The 22801-nt window shown below is 43.2% G+C and overlaps 3 protein-coding genes across 5 annotated transcripts in view; all 3 read right to left on the reverse strand.

Moving 5' to 3' along the window:
* The window catches only part of LOC118638283 (zinc finger protein 615-like), a 150100-nt gene that overhangs the window by 42666 nt on the left and 84633 nt on the right, over positions 1-22801 (reverse strand). The gene's annotated exons all lie outside the window — the stretch shown is intronic.
* On the reverse strand, positions 6062-21184 carry LOC118638282 (zinc finger protein 615-like). Its single transcript, XM_036273984.1, has 4 exons — positions 21075-21184; positions 20308-20434; positions 19949-20044; positions 6062-8823 (listed from the first exon to the last, which is right to left on the reverse strand). Exons 1-4 carry the CDS (start codon positions 21087-21089, stop codon positions 6077-6079), a joined length of 2985 nt encoding a protein of 994 aa, XP_036129877.1. The 5' UTR covers positions 21090-21184; the 3' UTR covers positions 6062-6076.
* Positions 21188-22801, reverse strand: part of LOC118638304 (zinc finger protein 615-like) — a 279374-nt gene continuing 277760 nt past the window's right edge. The window contains exon 5 of the mRNA XM_036274022.1: positions 21188-21283. The gene's annotated coding sequence lies outside the window, so the exon portion shown is untranslated. The remainder of the gene's footprint in view (positions 21284-22801) is intronic.

A 22801-nucleotide genomic window follows, 5' to 3' on the forward strand; every position in this document is an offset into this window, starting at 1 on the left:
ACCTCCGCATGCCCCTCACTGGGGATGGAGTCTGCAAGCTGGGCATGTGCCGGGACCAGCAATCAAACTGGCACCTCAGTCCATGGGTTCATGCTCAATCCACTAAGACACACCAGCCAGGGGATATTGATTTTTTAGAGAGAAAGGGAGACAGAGTGAGCGAAACATTGATGTGAGAGAGAAACATCAATGGATTGTCCCCCTTATGGATCCGACGGGGAATCTAACCCACAACCTAGGCATGTGCCCTGACCAGGAATCAAAGCAGCAACTGTTTGACTTCAGGATGGTACTCCAACTAACTGAGCCATCAGGGTTCGATATCAATATTTGACCATTTTATGCCATGGCTACAAATGGACTGTGTAGGAGTATTATACTAATATGTCCTAGATGAAGGTGGGTGATAAATCTCCCTGTTGGATTAACTGAAAGCAAGGCACTCTTCAGAAACATGCTAATATAGTATTGTAATGTAAAAATAGTGAGATAACCAAGCATGTAAAGAACCTCAAAGCTAAGAATAACAATGATGATAGAATCCAATGATTGAAATTTAAACAGCGCCTGCATATGTCCTGACAGCTAGTCTGTGCTTAGGGAATGAACCTTGGCTGTGACCATGGATATGAGGCTGTTGAATATTACCTATAATGAATTATTCTTGTACAGATTATATCCTAATAAGTGTACTTGTTTTTCACCACAAACTAGAAACTGGAATAAGGATCTTGGTTGTGGCCCAGTGCAATATGCCCTGTGGTGAAGGTTTGGGTTCACAAAGACTAGTTACAACCCCAATATTTTTGTTGTTGTTAATCCTCACCCAATGATATTTTCCCATTGATTTTGAGATAGAGTAGGAGGGAGGAAAGGTGGGAAAAGAGGGGAGAGAGAGAGAGAAACATCAATATGAGAGAGATATATGGACTGGTTACCTCCCACATGACCCCGACCAGGGACAGGGATTAATCCTGAAACCCAAGTAAAGTTTCCTTGACTGGGAATGAAATCTCCACTCTTCAGTCTGAAGGTCAACATCCTCACTGCTGAGCCAAACCGCAGAACTTTAACCCCAATTTTTTTTTTAATACGTTTTTCATTGATTTTTTTTAGAGAGGAAGGGAGACAGAGATAGAAATATGGATGTGAGACAGAAACATCGATGGGCTGCCTCCTGAACGCCCCCTACAGTAGATCAAGCCACAACCCAGGCATGTTGAAGTGGGACCTCTCAGTCCATGGGAAAACACTCAACCATAGAGCCACACCAGCCGGGCATTAACCCAGATTTTTATGGTGCAGACACAGGAGACTGGAAGCAGGATATGAGTCCAGAATGGGGTCAGAACAGCAGAGAAAACATGGTGAGCACCATTGTCCCATACAGCCAATAGGGATAGAGTGACAGGATCCCATGGGAAGTGGGTTTTGTGCATGGAAAAAGGGGGCACTCACCTATAAGTAGACCTACAGGATCCGGTAGGTCTCCAACATCGCTTTCAAGTATTAGGTCCCAGAATCCATATCCCATTGTCCCATCTCCTGAAGGGTGAATGTTGGCATCACAGAATTTCACTTGAAGAGTCAAACTGACACATGAAATCCATCACAGTAGGTGGGATCACAGCCTGACACCAAAATGTGGGTAAAGGTACTGAGATCCAGTCCAAATAACCGAGGTCTCCAGAGGATCATATTCTGTGCTGAGATCAAATGGAGCTATGCAAAGAGGAGCTAACTGCCAAAGAAGGTTCCCTGGGAGAAACCAATAAGGCTGACAAATCACGGCATGTGGAGGGCGACTGAGCCAAAGTCTTTTGTTGAACATGTGGTGTTTGCCAGGCTTACCCAGAAACATTCTACTTAAGGTCTGTTGTTGATCCTACAGGAAGGAGCGTTCTGAGCCTTGGGCAAAACTGTATTGACAGTTTTCACCTTGAGCTCAGAATCCAGTGGAAGCATCTGGTTTGAAGATAATGAAACTTTTGATCCCCACCCCTTTTATTATTGCTATATAATAAACATACTACCCTAGCTGAGTATCACTATTGCTCCATCAGGGAGCAGTGTCCCACCTGGCCCAAGCTTTACTCTCTATAATGTCTGTGTCTTTTTAAATCTGTTGCCACTCATCAGGTCTGGTTTCACTAGCTGCGCAGGTCATGGCAGTGGCTTTCCTGAGAACACTGGGGGCAAAGACTAGGTTGTATTAGAGATTAGGGGAAAGGGAGTAAAACCATGATAACTGCACTGTGGAAAAGCAGCTTCAGCTGAGCCAACCTGGTGCTCACAGTGCAAGTATCCCAGTGAGGGGTTCACAACATGGGTACAGGTCGTCCCTGGCTCTGCGGCCAGACTCCCAGGTTGGACTCCATCCTCTTAAATCGGACACCTGTTGTTCAAACTTGGAGAACCTACTTCATTTCTCTAATCGTGGATATTCCCAGAAATTTTTATTAGTTTTCACTTCCTGAGTTGTGAGACTTATAAGTGGAAATGCTCAAAATGCTAACCCTGGCAAAATGACACTGAGGAGCACTGTGTGTTCCTTTTATTGATCCTCAGAAACAAGATAAGAACATCATCACCTCTAAGTTATTCAGCTAATTAAGACTCAGGCAGTGCTATCGAGTTGCCTGGATATTCCCTAGTGGGGACATCTTAGGGAGATCTCAGTACCCAGAGCAGGTTCCCAGAATGTGGGTCAGCAGGTTCTGAAAAACTACATATATTTTTCATTTCTTTTTGTTTTAATTTTGACCAGAGGATATCTTTCTATTTATCATCAGATAGAGTGGGAGTGAGGGAGATAAACATCAATGTGGCAATGACACATCAACTGATTGCCTCCCACATGACCCAACAAGAGCCGGAGATGAACTGCAACCGAGGCACGTGCCCTTGACCAGAATCTAACCTGTGTTGGTGTGCAGGGCAACAGTCTAACCACTGAACCAGACCGGCCAGGGCACCCCATTTCTTTTGCAAAGGCACCAAAAAAGTACATGACCATACCAGTACTTAGGAGAGAGGGCTGCCTGGCCTGAGAATGTCTCTGCTGAAGCCCAGCCAGGTGGCAGGCATGGCTGCCCCTCTGCCCACGGGTCCTGTAGCTCCTGACTCCTCCAACACCTCAGGGATGGAGACATATCTTGCACCCACTTTACATAGGAGCAAAATGAGTTCCACACCCGTAATGAAGGTGTTGTTTGCTTGTCCTAATCAAATTCACGAAACCTGAATGAAAATCCAGGATGGTTGTCCCAAGCAATGGAGAATCTGATCACTTCTCTCCTATTTCCTCTTCCTCTGAGCTTTGGGACTCCACACAGCTGCCCATACTGAGTCTAGACCTAAGCCAAGAACCCCCATGACAGCAGACCTTAAAATGGACGACACTACCAAAGCAAAACATTGTATCATCAAAGTCCATGTTTGTAATAAATATGGAGGATGTTAACAGTGTGAGTTAAAATTAAAAGTGTCCATTACATTGTGTATGGCATAAAAAAAAAAAGGAAAATATTAGAACTTATTATTCCAACATAAAAAACATGTATTCCATAAAGCAAAAAAAGTCACACAACAAGCAAAATCCAAAGCACCTCTGCTGTTTCACGGTCCTTAACTCAAAATTGACATTAGTAACATTAGGTGGAGCGTGATCTGACATATCAAAATACAGTGATAGCAAATACACATCTGAAGAAATGCTAATCATGAAGAATACCGATGAACAGCCAGATAAGGAGATACAGGATGCGAGGTCTGGGAACTTTCCATGCACAGGAGCTTCTGTCTCCTAGAAGATAGGGTGCAGCACATTCTTCATACCTGGATATGTTCACACACCTGCAAGCTCATCAAACGCCTCCTATTGGAATGCTTACAGAGGCTTCCCGAAGCAGGCTTGACTGATCATTAACTATTTCCAGACCCTTGCCCTCTCTGGATGTGTGAAGTTGAAAACTCCAACCCTGGTCCCCTCGATACAACAAAAGATACTTTGAGTGTTTTTTTCACTACGAGATTTCTCAGGGGTAGAAACCAGTATGTATGCATTTTCTTTATTTATTTTTTATCCTCACTCAAGGACATTTTTCGTGTTCAGATAAAGTGGGAGGGAGAGAGAGAGAGAAACTTCAACATGAAAGGACACATCGAGTGGCTGCCACCCGCACGACCCAACCAGGGCTGGGGACAAACTGCAATCGTGGTACATGCCCTCAGCGGGAACTGAACCCGGGTCTCTCAGGACCGCAGGCTGACACTCTGAGCCAAACCAGCCAGGGCAAGGAGATACTTTCTTATAATTAGAACTAATCATAAATTCTTGCTCCATCATGATTATATGACAGGGTCTACGTCCACTAAAGGGTTCCCAAGATTACCACACTAATAAGGGTTGCCACAAAAAACAATTTTCAGACAAAGTGTCCTCAAATATCTTGATCAAGGCGGATTGTATGAGTTGGTCTATAAATGTTTTTATTGATATAAAACACAATTATTTTGATCAGTAAACTGAGTACTACATTCTTTGTGTGAAGTTATTCTTCATTCCACACTATTACCTTGAGGGTCTACTATGTGCAATGGGCTTCCCCAAAGTGACAACTTGTGAATATTCTCATGTTCCAGAGAGAGACTGCCAAGTGGTGCAAAGACTGCCCACAATTGTTTTGCCCACAAGGCTCTGTTTCTAAAGGATTTCTCTGATAGAGTCCTGCCTTTGTAGTGAAGGCTTTCGCACATTCATCCCATGCACAGGGTTTCTGTCCTCTGTACATTCTCTGCTCCATAGAGATCATTTTGGAGTAATGAGAAATTTCCATTCATTATATGTAAGGAAGTCTTTCCTGAGAGAAATCTCTCATGTTATGGGGGAATGCTTTGTTCTTAAAGCGTTTACCCTATTCAGTGTTTGTTCAAATTTTCTGCACTATGAGTCCACTGCTGCATACCTATTCTTCATGGTGAAGCCCTTTCCAGATGCATTACAAATATATGTTTGGTCTTAATATAAATTCGCAGATGTGCAATAAGCATGCTGTTCCCAATTAAGCCTCTGCTACTTTTCTTGCATATAGAAATTTTCTTCCTGTGTGAGTTCACCATATATACACTAAGATGACAGTTCATGGTAAGGTCTTTCCCACATTCAATGCACATATATAGTTTCTTCTAAGTGCAGACTGCCTGATGTAAAGTGAGATCAGTCTTCATGGTAAAGCCTTTTCCACATACACTACATACATAGGACTTCTCACACATGGTTTTCTGTTATGTGTTGATACTTTTTTGAACTCTCTCCTACCTAAAGGTTGAGTCTGTTGATATGCAATTAGATAGTCCTTCCTGGTGAAACCTTTACCATGATCACTACAGATATAAGGTTTCTCTCCTGGATGAGTCCATTAATGTAAAACAAAGCTGTTTTTCACTGGGAAGTGTTTTTCACATTCACTACAGATACAAGATTTCTCTCTTGCATGAGTCCATTGATGTGAAACCAGCGGTGCCTTCACTGTGAGGCCTATTCCATATTCACTGCATAGGATTTCTCTCCTGTATGAGTTTGCAAATGTTCAGTCAGCAGTCTCTTCCTTATAAATGTTTCCCCATATTCATTGCACATACACGATCTGTCCAAAGAATGAAGTTTGCTGAGGTAAAATGAGATCACGTTTCATTGTGACACCTTTCCCACACACTACTTCTCAGCTATATTTTTTCCTTCATATGTGATCAGGTCATACTTGACTTTGAAATCTTTCCCACATTCCTACATGTATAAGGTTTTAGTCCTGTATGAGTCCCTTGATGTAAAACCAGCTTGCTCTTCACGGGAAATCCTTCTCGACATTCACTGGATACAAATGGTTTCTCTCTTGTGTGAGATCACGGAGTCCTTCCTCAAGAAACTTTTCCCACATTCAGTACAGAAATGTTTGACTACTTTATGAGTCTGTTGATGTACAACCAGGTTCAACTTCACTGAGGCTTTTCCACATTCACTACATACATAGGGTTTCTCTCCTGTGAGTCTATTCATGTACAACCAACCGCACCGTTACTGGGAGGCCTTTTCCACATTCACTGCATTTAACAGTTTCTCTTCTGTGTGGGATCGCAGATGTACATTGAGATTGTCCTTCCTGGTGAAACTTTTACCACAATCAGTACAGAAATATGGTTTCTCTCCTGAATGAGTCCGTTGATGTAAAACAAGCCTGTTCTTCATTGAAAAGCCTTTTCCACATTCACTGCAGATATAAGGTTTCTCTCCTGTGTGAGATTGCTGATGCAGAATCAGATGGTTCTTCCTGGTGAAACCTTTCCCACATTCACCACAGACAAAAGGTTTCTCTGCTGTATGAGACCACTGATGTTCAACCAGCTGAAGTTTCACTGGAAAGCCTTTTCCACAATCACTGCATACAAAGGGTTTCTCTCCTGTGTGAGATCGCTGGTGTATAGTCAGAGATCGCTTCACGATAAAACCTTTCCCACATTCAGTACACATATAAGGTTTTTCGCCTGTATGAATTCGCTGATGTTCAATCAACGATCTCTTCCTGCTGAATTGCTTCCCACATTCACTACATGTATACTGTTTCTCTGAAGAATGAGTTTGCTCATGTGAAACAAGATCACCTTTCATTATGAAGCCTCGACCACATACACTACATACATAGGGCTTCTCACCTGTGTGTTTTCGCTGATGTACAATCAGACTGTACTTCCTTGGGAAACCTTTACCGCATTCACTGCACTGATAAGGTTTCTCCCCTGTATGAGTCCGTTGATGTACAACCAGGCCCATCTTCCCTTTGAAGCTTTTTCCACATTCACTACATACATACGGTTTCTCTCCTGTATGAGATCGCTGATGTACAATCAGAAAACTCTTTCCAGGAAAAGGTTTGCTGCATTGACTACAGATATATGGTCTCTCTCCTGTGTGAATTAGTTTATGTAAATCAAGCTGTGTCTTCACTTTGAAGCCTGTTCCACATTCACTGCATACAAAGGGTTTCTCTCCTGTGTGAGATCGCTGATGTAAATTTAGACAGCTCCTTCTGGTGAAACCTTTCCTGCATTCACTACAGATATAAGGTCTCTCTCCAGTATGAATCCGTTGATGTACTACAAGGTTTGCCTTCACTGTGAAGCATTTTCCACATTCACTGCATATATAGGGTTTCTCTCCTGTGTGAGACCGCTGATGTATAATCAGACCACTCTTTGTGGTGAAGGGTTTCCCACACACATTACAGACATAGGGCTTCTCACCTGTGTGTTTTCGCTGATGTACAATCAGGCTGTCCTTCCTTGGGAAACCTTTGCCGCACTCACTACACCTATAAGGTTTCTCTCCTGTATGAGTCTGTTGATGTACAATCAGGCCCATCTTCCATTTGAAGCCTGTTCCACATTCACTGCATACAAAGGGTTTCTCTCCTGCGTGTTTTCTCTGATGTGTGGTCAGTTCACACTTGGCTTTGAAACCTTCCCCGCATTCAGTACACATATAAGGATTCTCTCCTATATGAGTCCATTGATGTAAAACAAGTTTGACCTTCTTAGCGAAGCATTTTCCACATTCACTGCAAGAGTGTTTCTGACCTGTATGAGTCCGTTGATGTACAACCAGGTTTGCCTTCACCGTGAAGCTTTTTCCACATTCGCTGCATACAAAGGGTTTCTCTCGTGTGTGAGATCGCTGATGTATAATCAGACCGCTCTTCCTTGGGAAACCTTTTCCGCATTCATTACAGATATAAGGTTTCTCTCCTGTATGAGAACGTTGATGTACAACCAGGTTCCCCTTCACTGTGAAGGTTTTTCCACATTCACTGCATACATAGGGTTTCTCTCCTGTGTGAGATCGCTGATGTATAATCAGATAGCTCTTCCTGGGGAAACTTTTTCCGCATTCACTACACATAAAAGGTTTCTCTCCTGTATGAGTCCGTTGATGTACAACCAGGTTTGCTTTCACTGTGAAGCCTTTCCCACATACACTACATACATAGGGCTTCTGTCCTGCATGTTTTTGCTGATGGGTGGTGGTACAGCCATTGTTTCTGTAACATTCACTGTAGATAGAAGGTTTCTCTCCTGTGTGAGCTTGGTGATGACAAGTGAGCTGAGACTTTTTGATGAACATTTCCCCAGATTCAGTACCTACATTAAGTTCCTTTCCCATGTGAGTTTTCTGATGTATATTCAAGTCTAATTTCTTACGGAAGGTTTTGTCACATTCGGAGCACTCACACTGTTTTAGTCCTGCTTGAATTCCATTATGTTCAGGGAGCCAGTATTTAATAAAACAGCCTTTCCCGCTCAGTCTGCATATATTAGGATTCTCCTCACTATGAAGTCTATCATGCTGACTCAGAAGAGACATCCTGATGAAGGCCTTCCCACTTTCAGTACATACTTGGGGTCTTTCTCCATTGTGAGTTCTCTGTTGCTGAATGACCTGGGATTTATTACTGACGTTTTTCGTACCAAAAGGAAATATAATTTCAGGGTAACACAGCTGTTGGTTGGCATGCAGAATGGGTGTCCCATGTCCATTCAACTCGACAGAGTTAGTTAAGTCACAGCTTCTGTTTTGGTTTTTAAAACTTAATTTTAATTGTAAAGGTTTTCCATGTTTCTCAAGATTACAATTGTGCTTTAGCGGAAAACGACCTTCAATCTGATTAACAATATTTGCAAATGTGTCAGGTTCATCACATCGTTCCACACTCTTCTGAACTTTACTAATTTGCAGGTGACACTGTAGAAAATCATCATCTTGCCTGCATTCTAGGAAAAAAGAGAACAGTAATTCACCTTGCAATCTCTTCCAATCCTAGTTTGATATAGAACTGTTCTTTAAAATGACTTCGTGTGAAGTAACTATTTAGTGACAATCTACATTACATTGTAAAAAGTCAAACTTAAGTGGTTTCTGTCTAGAGTTCTTATACTGAACTTGCTAAAATCTTGCAATATCCAAAGTGATATGAGTACCTATTGTTTCATATATATATAAATTACTAGTTAATGTGAGTTTATGCTAATTGATGGTAGCACACAGTTTCTATACAACCTCAGGATGGAACTAGTTACCAGAAACACTAATTGATTAGAAGGCTCACCTATTAGCTCAACACACTGACTCATGGAAAATGAGGAAGGGCCTAGGGATTAAAGCTCTATAAAAACTCTTAGGAAGACCTAATACACTTCTGTGTCTTTTTTTAACAAATACATTTGCCGAGTCGATGGTTTATCCCAGTTCCATAGGAACAAAAGTTGCTGTATTCACCCTGACTAGTTTAACTCAGTGGTTAGAGCATCAGTCTGCAGACCAGAGAGTCCCAGGTTCAGTTCCCGCTAAGGGCACATAGTTCAGTTTCAGTGTGTCCCCAGCCCGTCAGGGTCATGTGGGTAGCAACCATGTGATGTGTGTCTCTCACATCGATGTTTCTCTCTCTCTTCCTACCTCTCTCCTTCCCGTTCTATTAGGGAAAAAAAAAAAATGTGGCCAGTGTAGCTCAATGGTTGAGCATCGACCCATGCACCAAGAGGTCGTCGGATCGTTTCTCAGTCAGGTCACATGCCCAAGTTGTGGCCCCAACTTCCAGTCGGGAGGGTATTGGGAGGTAGCCAGTTGATGTTCTCACTCATCAGTGTTTCTGTCTCTCTCTCTTGAAAATCAATAAAGGGAGCCCTGGCCGGTTTGGCTCAGCAGTTGGAGCGTCGGCCTGCATACCAGAGAGTCCCAGGTTCGGTTCCCACTAGGGGCACGTACCAAAAGAAGAAAATCAGTAAAGGGAGAAATTAAAAAATATATCTATATAGTTCTTGGATTCAACACTGGTGGGTATGGCTCAGCGGCAGAGCATACACCTGTGGATCAATAAGATGTAGGTTTGATTCTGGACAAGGGTACCTGCCTCAGTTGCAGTTTGTCCCCAGTCCTAGACAGGTTCGTGCAGGATGCAACCAGTTGATGTGCTCCTCTCATGTTGATGTTTCTCTCCCTTTTCCTTTTTGTCCCCAGCTCTCACTCTGTCTGAAGATATATAGAAAAATATCCTCAGAGAGGATTAAAAAATATACAAAAAAAAAAATTCCTGTATTCAAGGTTTTTTAAAATGTGGCCTGTACCTATTCATCTGTATTTCTTACAACATCTTTATAATCAACTAGTAAACATAAGTATTTCTCCAAGTAGTGTGAGCATGTTAAAAAATTTTTTTTTTAAATTTTCCACTTTATTGGTGTTACCAAGCAAAGAAGGGTGAAGGAGATAGAGACAGAAACATCGATAAGAGAAAACATTGACCTCTTCATGCACACTTCCCACTGGGGACCAGGCCCACAACCCCTGCTTGTGCCCTGACCAGGAAACCAACTGAGGACTGCTTGATGCGTGAGTTGAAGCTCAACCACAGGGTCACACAGTCCAGCCTGCTCTGGCAAATTCATTAAAACCAAGGAGGGGCATATGTGAACCTACCAATTATAACCAGTGGGTCAGAAATACAAGTAGCAATCGGGACTTGTAATTGACATTTGAATGGTGGCTGATCTATGGGGTTGAACCCTGAAGTTTTCTCATCTGATACTATTTCTAGGTAGATAAGGCCAGAATTGAGTCAAATTTGTAGGACAACCAGATTTAACATTCTATGTACAGACACCAGGAGCTATGTAATAAAGGCAATTGCAGCTTGGGAAACATGGGCAAGGAGGAAGGAGACAGATGTAAGAGGTGGAGGCAATGAGATATACAGGGTTGGGCCAAAGTAGGTTTGCTGTGTTCAGAAAATAATGGAATAATAATAAAATTATGAGAAAAAACTGTTCTGGCCCTGGCCGGTTTGGCTCAGCGGTTAGAGTGTCGACCTGAGGTCCTGAGAGACCCGAGTTCGGTTCCCACTAAGGGCACGTACCTCGGTTGCAGTTTGTCCCCGACCCTGGTCGGTCATGTGGGTGGCAGCCACTCGATGTGTTCCTTTCACATCGATGTTTCTCTCTCTCTCTCTCTGTTCCTCTCTCTCCCTCCCACTCTACCTGAACTAAAAATGGGAAAATATCCTCGGGTGAGAATAAAAAAAAACCAAAAAACTGTTCTGCATTCTCAACAATGTAAATCGACTTTTGCCACAACTTTTATGGAAAGAGAAGACTGGTTCACTAATGGGATCAAAGAACATTGTAGGAAATATATGAACTGAAAGACTAGGTAGAAAGAATGGCTCTTAAGAAATCCAGTATTGCCCTGGCCGCTTTGAATCAGCGGTTTGAGCGACAGCCTGCGGTCCAGAGAGACCCAGGTTCGGTTCCCACTAAGGGCATGTACCTCGGTTGCAGTTTGTCCCCGGCCCTGGTTGGTTGTGCGGGTGACAGCCACTCGATGTGTCCCTTCACATCGATGTTTCTCTCTCTCTCTCTTCCTCTCTCTCCCTCCTGCTCTATCTGAACAAAAGATGGAAAAATGTCCTCGGGTGAGGATTAAAAAAAAAAAAGAAATCCAGTATTGCTCTGGCCGGTTCGACTCAGCGGTTTGAGCGACAGCCTGCGGTCCAAAGAGACCAGGGTTCGGTTCCCACTAAGGGCACGTACCTCGGTTGCAGTTTGTCCGCGGCCCTGGTCGGTCGTGTGGGTGGCAGCCACTCGATGTGATCCTTTCACATCGATGTTTCTCTCTCTCTCTCTGTTCCTCTACCTGAACAAAAAGTGGAAAAATGTCCTCAGGTGAGGATTAAAAAAAAAAAAAGCAATCCAGTATTGTTGCAGTATAGAACGAGGGCAAAATTTAGAGTGCATGGTGAAACAAAGTTTAATATGATTATTAAATATCCAGGTACAAATATGAAGACACGGGCTGAATGTATAAATCTAAAAAATGTCTTTTGTCAGCCCTGACCTATTTTTTAAATGGTTAGAGCATCATCCTGTGTAACAAAGGATCATGGATTCTATTCTTCTTTTTTTTTTAAGTGCCCCTAGTGGAAACCGAACCCGGGACTCTCTGGTCCGCAGGCCGACACTCCAACCACTGAGCCATACCAGCCAGGGAATCTATTCTTGGTTAAAGGTATGTACTTGGTTTGCAGGTTTGATCCTCTGTTCAGGTCACTCTCGGTCATGCGGGATGGAGATAACCCCTGTGTATCTCTCACATTCAGGTGTCTCTGTCTCTCTCCACCTGCCTTCCACTCTAATTGTATCTACAGCTTTTTTTTCTTTATTGAATTTTAGAAAGAGGAAGGGAGAGAAACAGAGAGATAGGTAGAAACATCACTGAGAGAGAACATCAACTGGCCAACTCCTGCATGGCACCCACTGGGGATTTGACCCACAACCTGGGCATGTGCCCAGAAATCAAAACAGTGACCTCTTAGTGTATGTGTCAAAGCCCAACCATTTAGCTACTGAGGCCATGCTCTTTCCATATCTAAATACCAATGGAAAAATATCCCTGCATGAGGATTAACAACAAAACAAAGTCTTAACTGAAAACACTAACATGTATCTCATTAATACAGAGAAATTCTTCCAAGAAAAGGTAGTAACTGAGACTGTGTTGTGAAACATATAGAATAAACCGTAAAGAACATGTCAAGTTCTGAAATTCAGTAAGGCCACCAAAGAGATGCAAACATGCAATACTGTGATGAGGTGCACACCTGCAGACCCAGGTGTACAGAAGAAACACATGGTTAGCAAGGATGTGGATCCTCACCATCTGATTTCCAGATAAAGATCACAGACTACTGAGGGTTATCATGTTTCAAAAAGTTGCCATTCTAGCCTGGTTGTTTTGGCTCAGCAGTTAGAGCATCACCTGGTGGACCGGAGAGCCCTGGGTTCGGTTCCTGCAAATGGCAGGAACCTCACTTAAAGTTTGTCCCTGGTCCACTGTGGGTCGTGAGGGTGTCAACCAGTCGATGTGTCTCTCTCACATCGATGTTTTTCTCTCTCTTCTTCCCTCCCTATCTGAAGATAAATCCAAAAATGTCCTCAGGTGAAGATTAAAAGAAAAAAAAGGTTGCCCTTCTACATTTTGCAGATGACCTAACTCTCCTAAAGCTGGTATTTCCATTCCAGACAAAAGCTTCGGCACTCAAGACCCCAACAAATGCTTTCCCTGCAATATCCTCTCCTTTATTCTGACATAAAGAGGGATGGATGGGACATCAAACTTACAACTAAACTACAGAATAATCAAAACCGCCTGAAATCAAGCTGAATAGAAGTACTACAAGTACGAAATTGAAGAAGAAGCCACATCTAATAGGAGGGGCAGAGGTGGACAGGCTGGTCCCACACACAGGTGGGGCAGATAAAAATCAGGAGAGACACCTTGGCTGGGAAGGTCCTCCCAGATCAGTAAGTGGTTCCTGTGCCCCACCGGGATGCTAGCTCAGGTTTCCAGTGTCAGGAAGAGCAATCCCCATAACTTCTGGCTGCAAAAACCAGCAGGAACTGAGGCTGAGGGAGGATAATGCGGCTGGAGCCCCAGGCAGCTCCTGTGAAAGGGCCTGAATAAGGACTTACCAGAATTGTTCCCTCTGAGCTCCAGCTTGGGGGAGGCAGCTCGAAAGGCACCAGAAACATACAAAGAAGAATTGAGTTGTTTGATTTCAGGGCAAGGGCTAGAGAGGCAGCTTTCTTCTGGAAAGACGTGCTGGCAGAGGTCACCGTTCCTTTGGTGAGGCCTTCCCCCATGAGGCTGGCAATAGGATGCACATCTGGGACACCAGCAACCTGGCTCACACTCTTTGCCCCTCCCTGGTGATCCCCGTAGGACCCCCCCCCCCAACATTCAGGCCCATCCAAGATATTCCCAGCGGCTTTACCACAGGAATGGCCTTTCTTGGCTCCTGTTGCAGATATTCCTAAATGCTCTCAGAAAAAGCAGCATCTGGCCTCAGCGAGCCCCATATCTCTCACTAAGTGGACCCAGGCCAGGCACTAGGAACAGCCAGCCTTGGTTCACAACTAGGCTTTGCCTGGGCACCTCCAAGCCCAGGATAACAAGAGTGATCAGCAGGTCACTTTGTAGCTTATGCGTGGTGGCCCTGAGTAGAACACAGGCAGTGGCTGACCTTGCCCTAGAGCCAGGACATCCAGTGGACAGTGACATACAGAAAAGCACCACCACCCAAACACCTCCACAAGTGACACAAGCAAGATATGGACTCAGGAGGTACCAGATCCTTGCTGAAGTAAGCCTTGCTCACTGTGATGGGCCCCTGCACAGCTGATCAGCATGAATAAAACCTCGCAATGACATGCCAACAGCAATCAAGACTCAATTACAATAGAAGGGTGTAAAGTCCACACCAGGGGTCCACCTCAAGGGCACATCTGGGTAACCAGTGAGGCTGTGCCACTGGACCCTGCAGGATATTTACTAAAACAGGCCACCCACAGAAGACCAGGAGACATAGCAACTCTACCTAATACATAAAAACAAACACAGGGAGGCAGCCAAAATGAGGAAACAAAGAAACATTTCCCAAATGAAAGAACAGAACAAAACTCCAGGAAATAGATGTAAATGACATGGAGATAAGCAACCTAACAGATGCAGAAGTCAAAGCACTGCTTGTAAAGATGCTCGGTGAACTTAGTGTGGGTCTCAAGGGCATAAAAAAAGTACCAGTCGTGAATGAAAAATGCACAGTCCGGAATGAAGAAGGAACTAACTGAAATAAAGAATAATTTACAATTTTTAGTAATCTGGGAAGATCTTCCTGTCCATTTGGAGGATTAAGTCTACTTGGCCGCAGTTTACTGGAATGTGTGAATGAGTCTGTTTACCTGTGACCTAGATCCCTGTTACCTGCTTCAGCTTCCCAGATAGAAGAAAACAAGTGGATACAAATTCTGTTTTACAAAATGTAGATAAGCAATTCATCAGATGCAGAGTTCAGAAGACAGGTTATAAGGTTGCTAAAGGAACTTGTTGAGACATTCAAAGGACTTAGTGATACCTTTAAGGAACTTAAGGAGACCTCCAAGGAACTTAGTGAGAATATCAACAACATAAAAAAGGACCAGCCAGAAACCAAAGATGCACTAAGCGAAATGATTAATTTATAGATTCAATATTAGAGTTGGTAAAGCCAAGAAGCAAACCATCGATTTGGAATATAAGAAAACTAAAAACACACATTCAGAAGAGCAAAAAAAAAAAAGGAATCCACAAAAATGAGGATAGTGTAAGGAGCCTCTGGGACCACTTCAAGCATGCCAGCATTCGCATCATAGGCATGGCAGAAGGAGAAGAGACAGTAAGAAACTGAAAATCTATTTGAAACAATAATGTTCAGAATGATGAAAAGCAAGAATCTACAACCAAGATTATTCTATCCTGCAAAGGTATCATTGAGAATTGATGGACATATAAAGAGTTTCACAGATAAAAAAAGATAAAAGAGTTCATCACCACCAAACCAATATTACGTGAAATGTTGAAGGGTCATCTTGAACAAAATGATAAATAATATAAACAACAAAATGGCAATAAAAACACATCTATCGACAATTGAATGTATAACCAAAATGAATAAGCAGAAGAGAAACAGACTCATAGACACAGAGAACATTATGTTGGTTGCCAGATGGGAGGGGGTTGGGGGTATGGTTGAAAAAGGTGAAAGGATTCAGAAGTACAAATTGGTTGTTAGACTGACAATCCTCAAAGGGAAGGGGGGGTGTGGGAAGAAATACACCAGAGAAATCATATGCATATATGCATAACCACTGGACACAGATAACAGTGTTGGAAAAGTCGGGAGGGGGGCAGGAGCGGAAAGGAGGGGGTCAGTAGGGGAAAAAGACGGAACATCTGTAATACATTCAACAATAAAGATAAGTTTTTTAAAAAAGGGGGATGGAGGACATGCAGTGAAGTGTTAACTCAGCAGGCATGGGCCACATCCCTGTACATTCTAAAGAAAGGACTGGCCCTGACTGAGTACTGGACAATAACGTCTGATGATTCCCTAGAATATCCTCACTGATACCTGTCTATTTATGCAGATGCCTTTTGTATGTGTGTGTGGCAGAGGCTTTGGACAACACTGCAACCTTTTGAATTGTCGGGACTACAGGCACCAAATGGGTCTGTTTTCCTGGTAGGCACGACCGGGGTCTGTTTCCCTGGTACACAGTCTTTCACACGTGGTTTCAAACATCGTCCCTGGGAAAATTCAGAGATATTTTATTTTATTTTATTTTATTTTATTTTATTTATTATTATTTTTTAAATTTTGTTATCCTCACCCAAGGAAATTTTTGAATTTATTTGTAGATAAAGTGTAAGGGAGAGAGGGAAGAAGAGAGAGAGAAAGAGAGAAACTTCAATGTGAGAGAGATACATCGACTGGCTGCCTCCTACATAACACTGACTGGGCCTGGGGACAAATTGCAACCGAGGTGCATGCCCTTAACAGGAACGATCCTGGGTATCTGTGGTCTGTGGGCCGACGCTCTTGACTGCTAAGCCAAACTGGCCAGGGCATACACACATTTTTTTAAAGATGATAAACATTTATTATCTGTCTCCACAGGTCTGAATTCCAAGGAGAGCTTAATTAGGTCCCTTTCTCAGAGTCACAAGACTGGGCTAAGATGTGAGTCATGGGTGTGGCCCTATCTGGAACAGGGGACCTCTTCGAAGTGCCCTGGTTGTGGGCAGATTTTGGTTCCTGAGGTTGTGGGACTGAGGTTCTGTTTCCTCATGGGTGATGCTCTCCACAATGTGACAGTTTGCTTTAAGGGTAAAAGGAGACCACCTCAGTTATTTCTGCTTTTTGTCTCTTAACTTTAGAAGCTTTAAAAAAAAATTTTTTTTTTCTTTATTTATTTTAGAGGGACAGGAAAGGAGAGTGAGAGAGGGACAGAAACATCGATGAGAAAGAAAATCAATGGGCTGCCTCCTGCATGCCCCCCACTGGGAATTTAGCCCACAACCTGGGCATGAGCCCTGACTATGAATCCAACTGGCAACCTCTTGATGCATTGGTCGATGCTCAACCACTGAGCCTCACCGGCCCAGCTTAACTTTACTTTTAAGAGACTCACTGGATTTGGTCAGGCAATTTGGCCCATTTCATGTCATTCCTGGATTCTTTCCTAGATTATTTTTCATAATTTTAATCTGCATGTTTTACTGTTACTAACTGTAACCATGACTATAACAGTATCTTGCCCTCCCTGACCTTGTACATTGTAGGGAAAACAGGCCTTTTACAAAATTAGCTAAATACTGCCATTTTTCTGCTCAAATGTGTTTCCTGGTTCTCAATTTATTTGGAAAGATAGCTATACGCACTTCGTTTTTTTTATCCTCACTCGAGGACATTTTTCCATATTTTGTTCAGATAGAATGGGAGGGAAAGAGAGGAAGAGAGAGAGACAAACATCGATGTGAAAGAGACATATCGAGTGGCTGCCACGCGCACAAACAACCAGGGCCGGGGACAAACCGCAACCAAGGTACGCGCCCTTAGTGGGAACCGAACCCGGGTCTCTCTGGACCGCAGGGCAACGCTCTAACTGCTAAGCAAAACCGGCCAGGGCCATTAGCAAGGTATTAAATGGCTTCAAGAGGCAATGTGTGGCCTCTATCTCAGAACCCCCAGCTGGCACCCCACTGTCCTCACCTCATGTCCTTCCTCCATGTGCTCACTTCATCACTTCAGTCATCCAGACAAGCTTACTAGAACTTCGTCACACACATTACACATTCAGCTCTTTCTACTTCCCACAGGCTCACATTTTAAAAACTCCAGGGAGGTGGCTTACATCCGTCATCTATATGCTCAAAGGCACCTTAGGAGACAACTGTTTCAGATCCTAAAAGCCCAGTTTTAGAACAAACAACCAATCTTATACTGCTTGTTTATTTTCCTTACAGCAATTCTTACCTTATGATTTAAATTTGTGGTTGGTTATATAGTAAATGTACAGAGAAGGAAAATAATGCGATGAGTAGGAACAAGATGGGTTCATTTTTTTGCACTGTTGTTACCTTCAAATATTGGCATATACTAAGGCAAGTTGAAAGGCATGAAGCGATCAACTCAACTGCAGGAGGCAATAACAGGTATGGACACATTAAGAAGTGTGTAGCCCAGCTGGTGTGGCTCAGTGGTTGAGCATCGACCCGTGCTCCAAGAGGATGCCAGTTCCATTTCCAGTCAGGGCACATGCGCAGGTTGTGGGCCCCATCCTCAGTGAGGCGGCCAATCTATGTTCTCTCTCACTCATGTTTTTATCTCTCTCTCCCTCTACTTTTCTCTCCCTAAAATCAATAAAGAAAAAAAATCCAAGAAAAAATAAAATCCAAGCATTTATGTAGAAATTCACAAGCATATTCTGAAATTCAATTAAAAATAAAAAAATTCAGAAGTAAAAATCATCTTCTGGAGAAAGGTAAGACTTGGAGGCCTCAGTCTTTGCAATTTCGAATCTTACTAAAGATCTGTAGGAATCAATACCACAATGAAAATACGCACATATAAAATACTCCAGAAAAAATTGTGTGGATGATTGATAAACCCTACGAATATACTGAAAGCCAATTAAATATATAATTTAACCAGTAAATTGTACGGCATGCAAAACAAATGTAAGGAAAAGGAGAAAAAACAAGATATGAAAACAAATGCTTTAGTATAAAAAATTGGAGCCAAAACATCAAAGCATAAAACAAAATCTAAATTAAGAAAACTAGGAAGGAAGTCACTGAAAACAAACATAAGCTATGACTTAATTTGGGCTGGAACTCATGGAATACAGTAAGATCTTTCCTGTTCAGCCCTGGCCGGTTTGGCTCAGCGGTTAGAGCATCCGCCTGCAGTCCAGAGAGACCCGGGTTCAGTTCCCGCTAAGGGCATGTACCTCGGTTGCAGTTTGTCCCCGGCCCTGGTTGGTCGTGCGGGTGGCAGCCACTCGATGTGTCCCTTTCACATCGATGTTTCCCTCTCTCTCTCTCTTCCTCTCTCTCCCTCCTACTCTATCTGTGCAAAAAATGGAAAAATGTCCTCGGGTGAGGATTAAAAAAAAAAAAAAAAGATCTTTCCTGTTCATCAAATGACACAGTAGAAAGGTTTTAGATAAAAGCTCAGCATGTCGGGAACATTCCAGCTCATTCCACAATTCCTCACAGCATTTTAAATGTCTCAGTGAGAAGAGAAACAAATTTTGAAAATGATGGAAAAAAAGACGATTCCTGCTCTTACACTTTAAAAAAGCAGCCAGAGTGCCAATGCCATGCTGCTAAGTAAAATATGTGGGAACAAAGCTTACGTTAGAAGATCTAGATGGAGAAGTATTTCGGGGTCCATTTCACAGATCAGAAAGAGTTTAACTCAAAAGAAATGGAGAAACTGTTTAACAGTCATGAGAACTGAGTATGAAGAACCTTGGGGCAGGTGGGTAAAAAGTGAAATAAATGCACCGTGAAAACCAGGTCATCATGGGGACACAGTATCCAAGGTGGGATTAGATGTTATGGAGAAAAATCACTATTTCCTAAGAAGCCAGGAAAATCCTGCAGTAAAACAAAAGGTGATGAATTCAACCTTGTCTCTCTCCAGAGAGCCCTGGAAAGTGTAATTTACAGCAAGAGACTTGGTAACATAGGCAGAGACACTGTGGACAAAGACGGGGATGATCTGAGAACCCTAAAAGAAAGACAACAACACAAACAAAAACAAGATGAAGATAAAATAATCTAGCATCAGAGCACAGAAGAGAAAAAAAAATGTATGTTTTCCTCTAAACTTCTACAAAACAACAGGGTTCTCATCCATGCAGGGTGGGTTCAGTTTCCTCCTCCACTGCCACGGCTCTGACGCCTGCTCTGACTAGAATGTGCCTTCCTGGCCGCCTACCTTATTGAGTCTCCTTCACTCACCTGCACAGACTAGACCATGGAGCTCATCCTGTGCTGTCCAGGGTTCTTCCCCTCGTTCCAACTTGGAGAGCGCATCTGGTTTGCTGGCCTGATACCCTGCTCGAGAAAAATGACAAAAGACTTAGACATATTGAATGGGGCTGGGGTCTGCCAAGGAGGGGGAATGAACAGGTTTCACATCTCTAACACAAGGACTGTTCCCTCTGGAGTAGAAACACTGTACCCTCCAGCCTGGGGCAAGACAATGATCTGAGATTCCACACTTTGAGGGGAAGGCAGTTATTCTGAAGAGGTAAGCAGGTGAGAACAGAGAAGCCACTAGCAGGGTAGAGCTTGGTGCCACAGGGAGCTGTCCTCACCCACTAACTTCAGGTGGCTGAAGTTCTCCAACATCACATCCTTGTACAGGTTCTTCTGATCGGGGTTCAAGAGCTGCCACTCTTCCCAGGTGAAGTCCACAGTCACATCGTGAAATGTCAGGGATTCCTTTAACAACACCAAGCTGTTTATTGTGGGATGTCTTACAGATGATATGGAAGAAATGTTCATTTTTTTACTCATTATCACTTTATACGTTGCATCTACACAGCCACTGGGATTTATTTTCATATGTAGTTGAACAGGCACATGGCTACTAAAATGCTACTTGCAATTGTTCATGCAGTCATCCAGGCGTTCATCCAATTAGATGTCACTCTAATGCGAAGAAGTTAAATATTCTTGATAAATTAGAAACATCTTTAATGTATTTAAATTTGTATTCTTGAGAGACAAAAAATTTATATGTATACTTCCCAAATGAAGATTGGTAGTTTTTTATAGGCATCTGCAAACACATTAATAAGAAAAGGAAAGAATAAAACAAACCGAGCCCTGACCCAGTGGTTAGAATAACAGCCCAAGATCAAAGACTCCTATGTGGACTTCTGGTCAAGGGCATGTAGCCGGGCTGTAGTTAAGATCACAGCGCCTTTACGGTGCTTGAGGGAGGCCAGCAATGGATGTATGTCTCACATTAATGTTTCTCCCTCTCTCTCCCCACTATGCATCTATCCTCCACTCCACGCTCTCTAAAATTCAATGCAAAAATTACTGCCTAGTAGGATTAAAAACAAAACAAAGTCACCTGAGCCTGGAGCATTGTCTTCTGCTCTCTGACAGGAGCTGGCAAAGGGAAAGCTCTAGCTCGCTGAGTCTCTGGTCAGCTCTAGGTTTCTGTTTAGAAATCTGTCTTCAGTTAGTTGGGTTCCTGAAATGCTGATAATCCTCCTGGGAAGTTTTCCTTGCTTCACACGATGCAATTGCTTGTGGTGTCCATGTAAGAAATGTCCAAACCTGTGGAGAATTTCTATGAGTTTATTTGACAAATGCCAGGAAGCAAACTGGCAATGGATGGATAATGCTCTGGAGAACGGCGGCTTTGCAACTTTTTTCTACATTAGTATCAAAGGAGAAGACATAGGGGATTACATGAAATCCACTCGGGATAGATTGGAGGTGGGGGGTGAGGTGAGGCAAAGCAGGGAAATCTCTGGGATTGGAGAAAAACTAAAAAAAAACAACAAAAAAAACCCACACACTTTTAAAGGGGCAGTTGTAGAACAGTTAGAAGCTAAAGTTTAATACAATAACAGTAAAATATGTGGGCTCTGTGGTCTCCTACTGTGGTGGAAAATTGTGCTAAGGGGGGTCTATAAAAAAAGGAAAAATTCCTTGATAGTCCAAAGGTATGTTATACTAGATACAAAAAGACAATAGACAATAGACAGGCTCAAGAAGGGAGAGACTGAACTCTGTCAAAGTAGATACCAGGGAGGCCATGATTACGCTTGTGACTGGCGGTTGGTTAGCAGTTCTCACTTCAGACCATCCGACAGGGAGAGTTTTGGCCTCTGGGTGGGGAAGACCGCCGAGCCCTGCAGGCGCCCCTGAGCTGTGCAGGTTCAGTACGGGGCAGCACTTCTGTCCACACCAGGGTCAGAACCCGTGGGCTCAGGAGAATATTCCACAAGGGGTACGTTTCCTCTGCGACCCGATGATGCAGTGCTCCTGACCCCAATGCCCACAGTGTCACTGCTGTCCCTTTATCTGGTCTCCTGGAAGCCTTAGCTTCCACATGTGGTGGGGATATTCCTTCACTCTTTGGAGTTAAGGGGAGTGATTGACAAAAAATATAAGAAATGACACTATAGAGGCGGAATAATATTTCCTTCTTCTCTAGCTTCTTTGGCAGGTCTGATAATGAAATGGACAGTACACAGATTAATGGGAAAAACAATCCAAATGTTAATAGCACATTCACCTCTTGAATTTATGGAAGAGATTCAGAAAGAAAGAGTAATTAGCTGAAATGTCCAATGCCATCACCTGAAATATCACCCTCACCTACAATCAAAAAGTACTGGGAGTGGAGACTAGTTAGGGGAGATTCTCAGGAAAAGGTAAGTAAACAGGATAAAGGTTGTTATTCAGGTATTAAACAACTCTCACTATAGAGCACAGAGCTTCAGAGGTACAGGTCTGTCATTTACACGGGAGGGAGCCAGATCATCCTCCCTGCAAATGAGATACAGGGGCTCAAGCCTGAAATCTGAGGATCGAACCCAGAACTTGTCGGGGCCCAGCAATTCCGCACAGCCGCCTGAGCCAGGGCCACCAGGGTCCTTTGCGCCAGGTCCACGTGGGCGCTTTCCCCTCCCCCACCCACAACTGTGATAATTTCAGGCTCCGGCTACAGCACCTCCACCTCCTCCTGTGAGAAACAAAACTTCTACTGTGACCAAAATCCTTCCAGGGAAAAACACACACGGACCTCAGTTTTCCCCAGACCCACAAAGAAAGCGCAGCAGTTGA

This window comes from Molossus molossus, unplaced genomic scaffold (genome assembly GCF_014108415.1).
Source record: "Molossus molossus isolate mMolMol1 unplaced genomic scaffold, mMolMol1.p scaffold_m16_p_21, whole genome shotgun sequence".
In the NCBI taxonomy this organism is placed as follows: domain Eukaryota; kingdom Metazoa; phylum Chordata; class Mammalia; order Chiroptera; family Molossidae; genus Molossus; species Molossus molossus.

Coding starts and splice junctions, on each gene's coding strand:
- LOC118638282 (XM_036273984.1), bottom strand. Junction 20,045..20,307: donor CAGCCACCTGAAGTTAGTGG/GTGAGGACAGCT, acceptor TTTCTCGAGCAG/GGTATCAGGCCAGCAAACCA. Junction 8,824..19,948: donor CCATGGTCTAGTCTGTGCAG/GTGAGTGAAGGA, acceptor CTTTTTTCCTAG/AATGCAGGCAAGATGATGAT.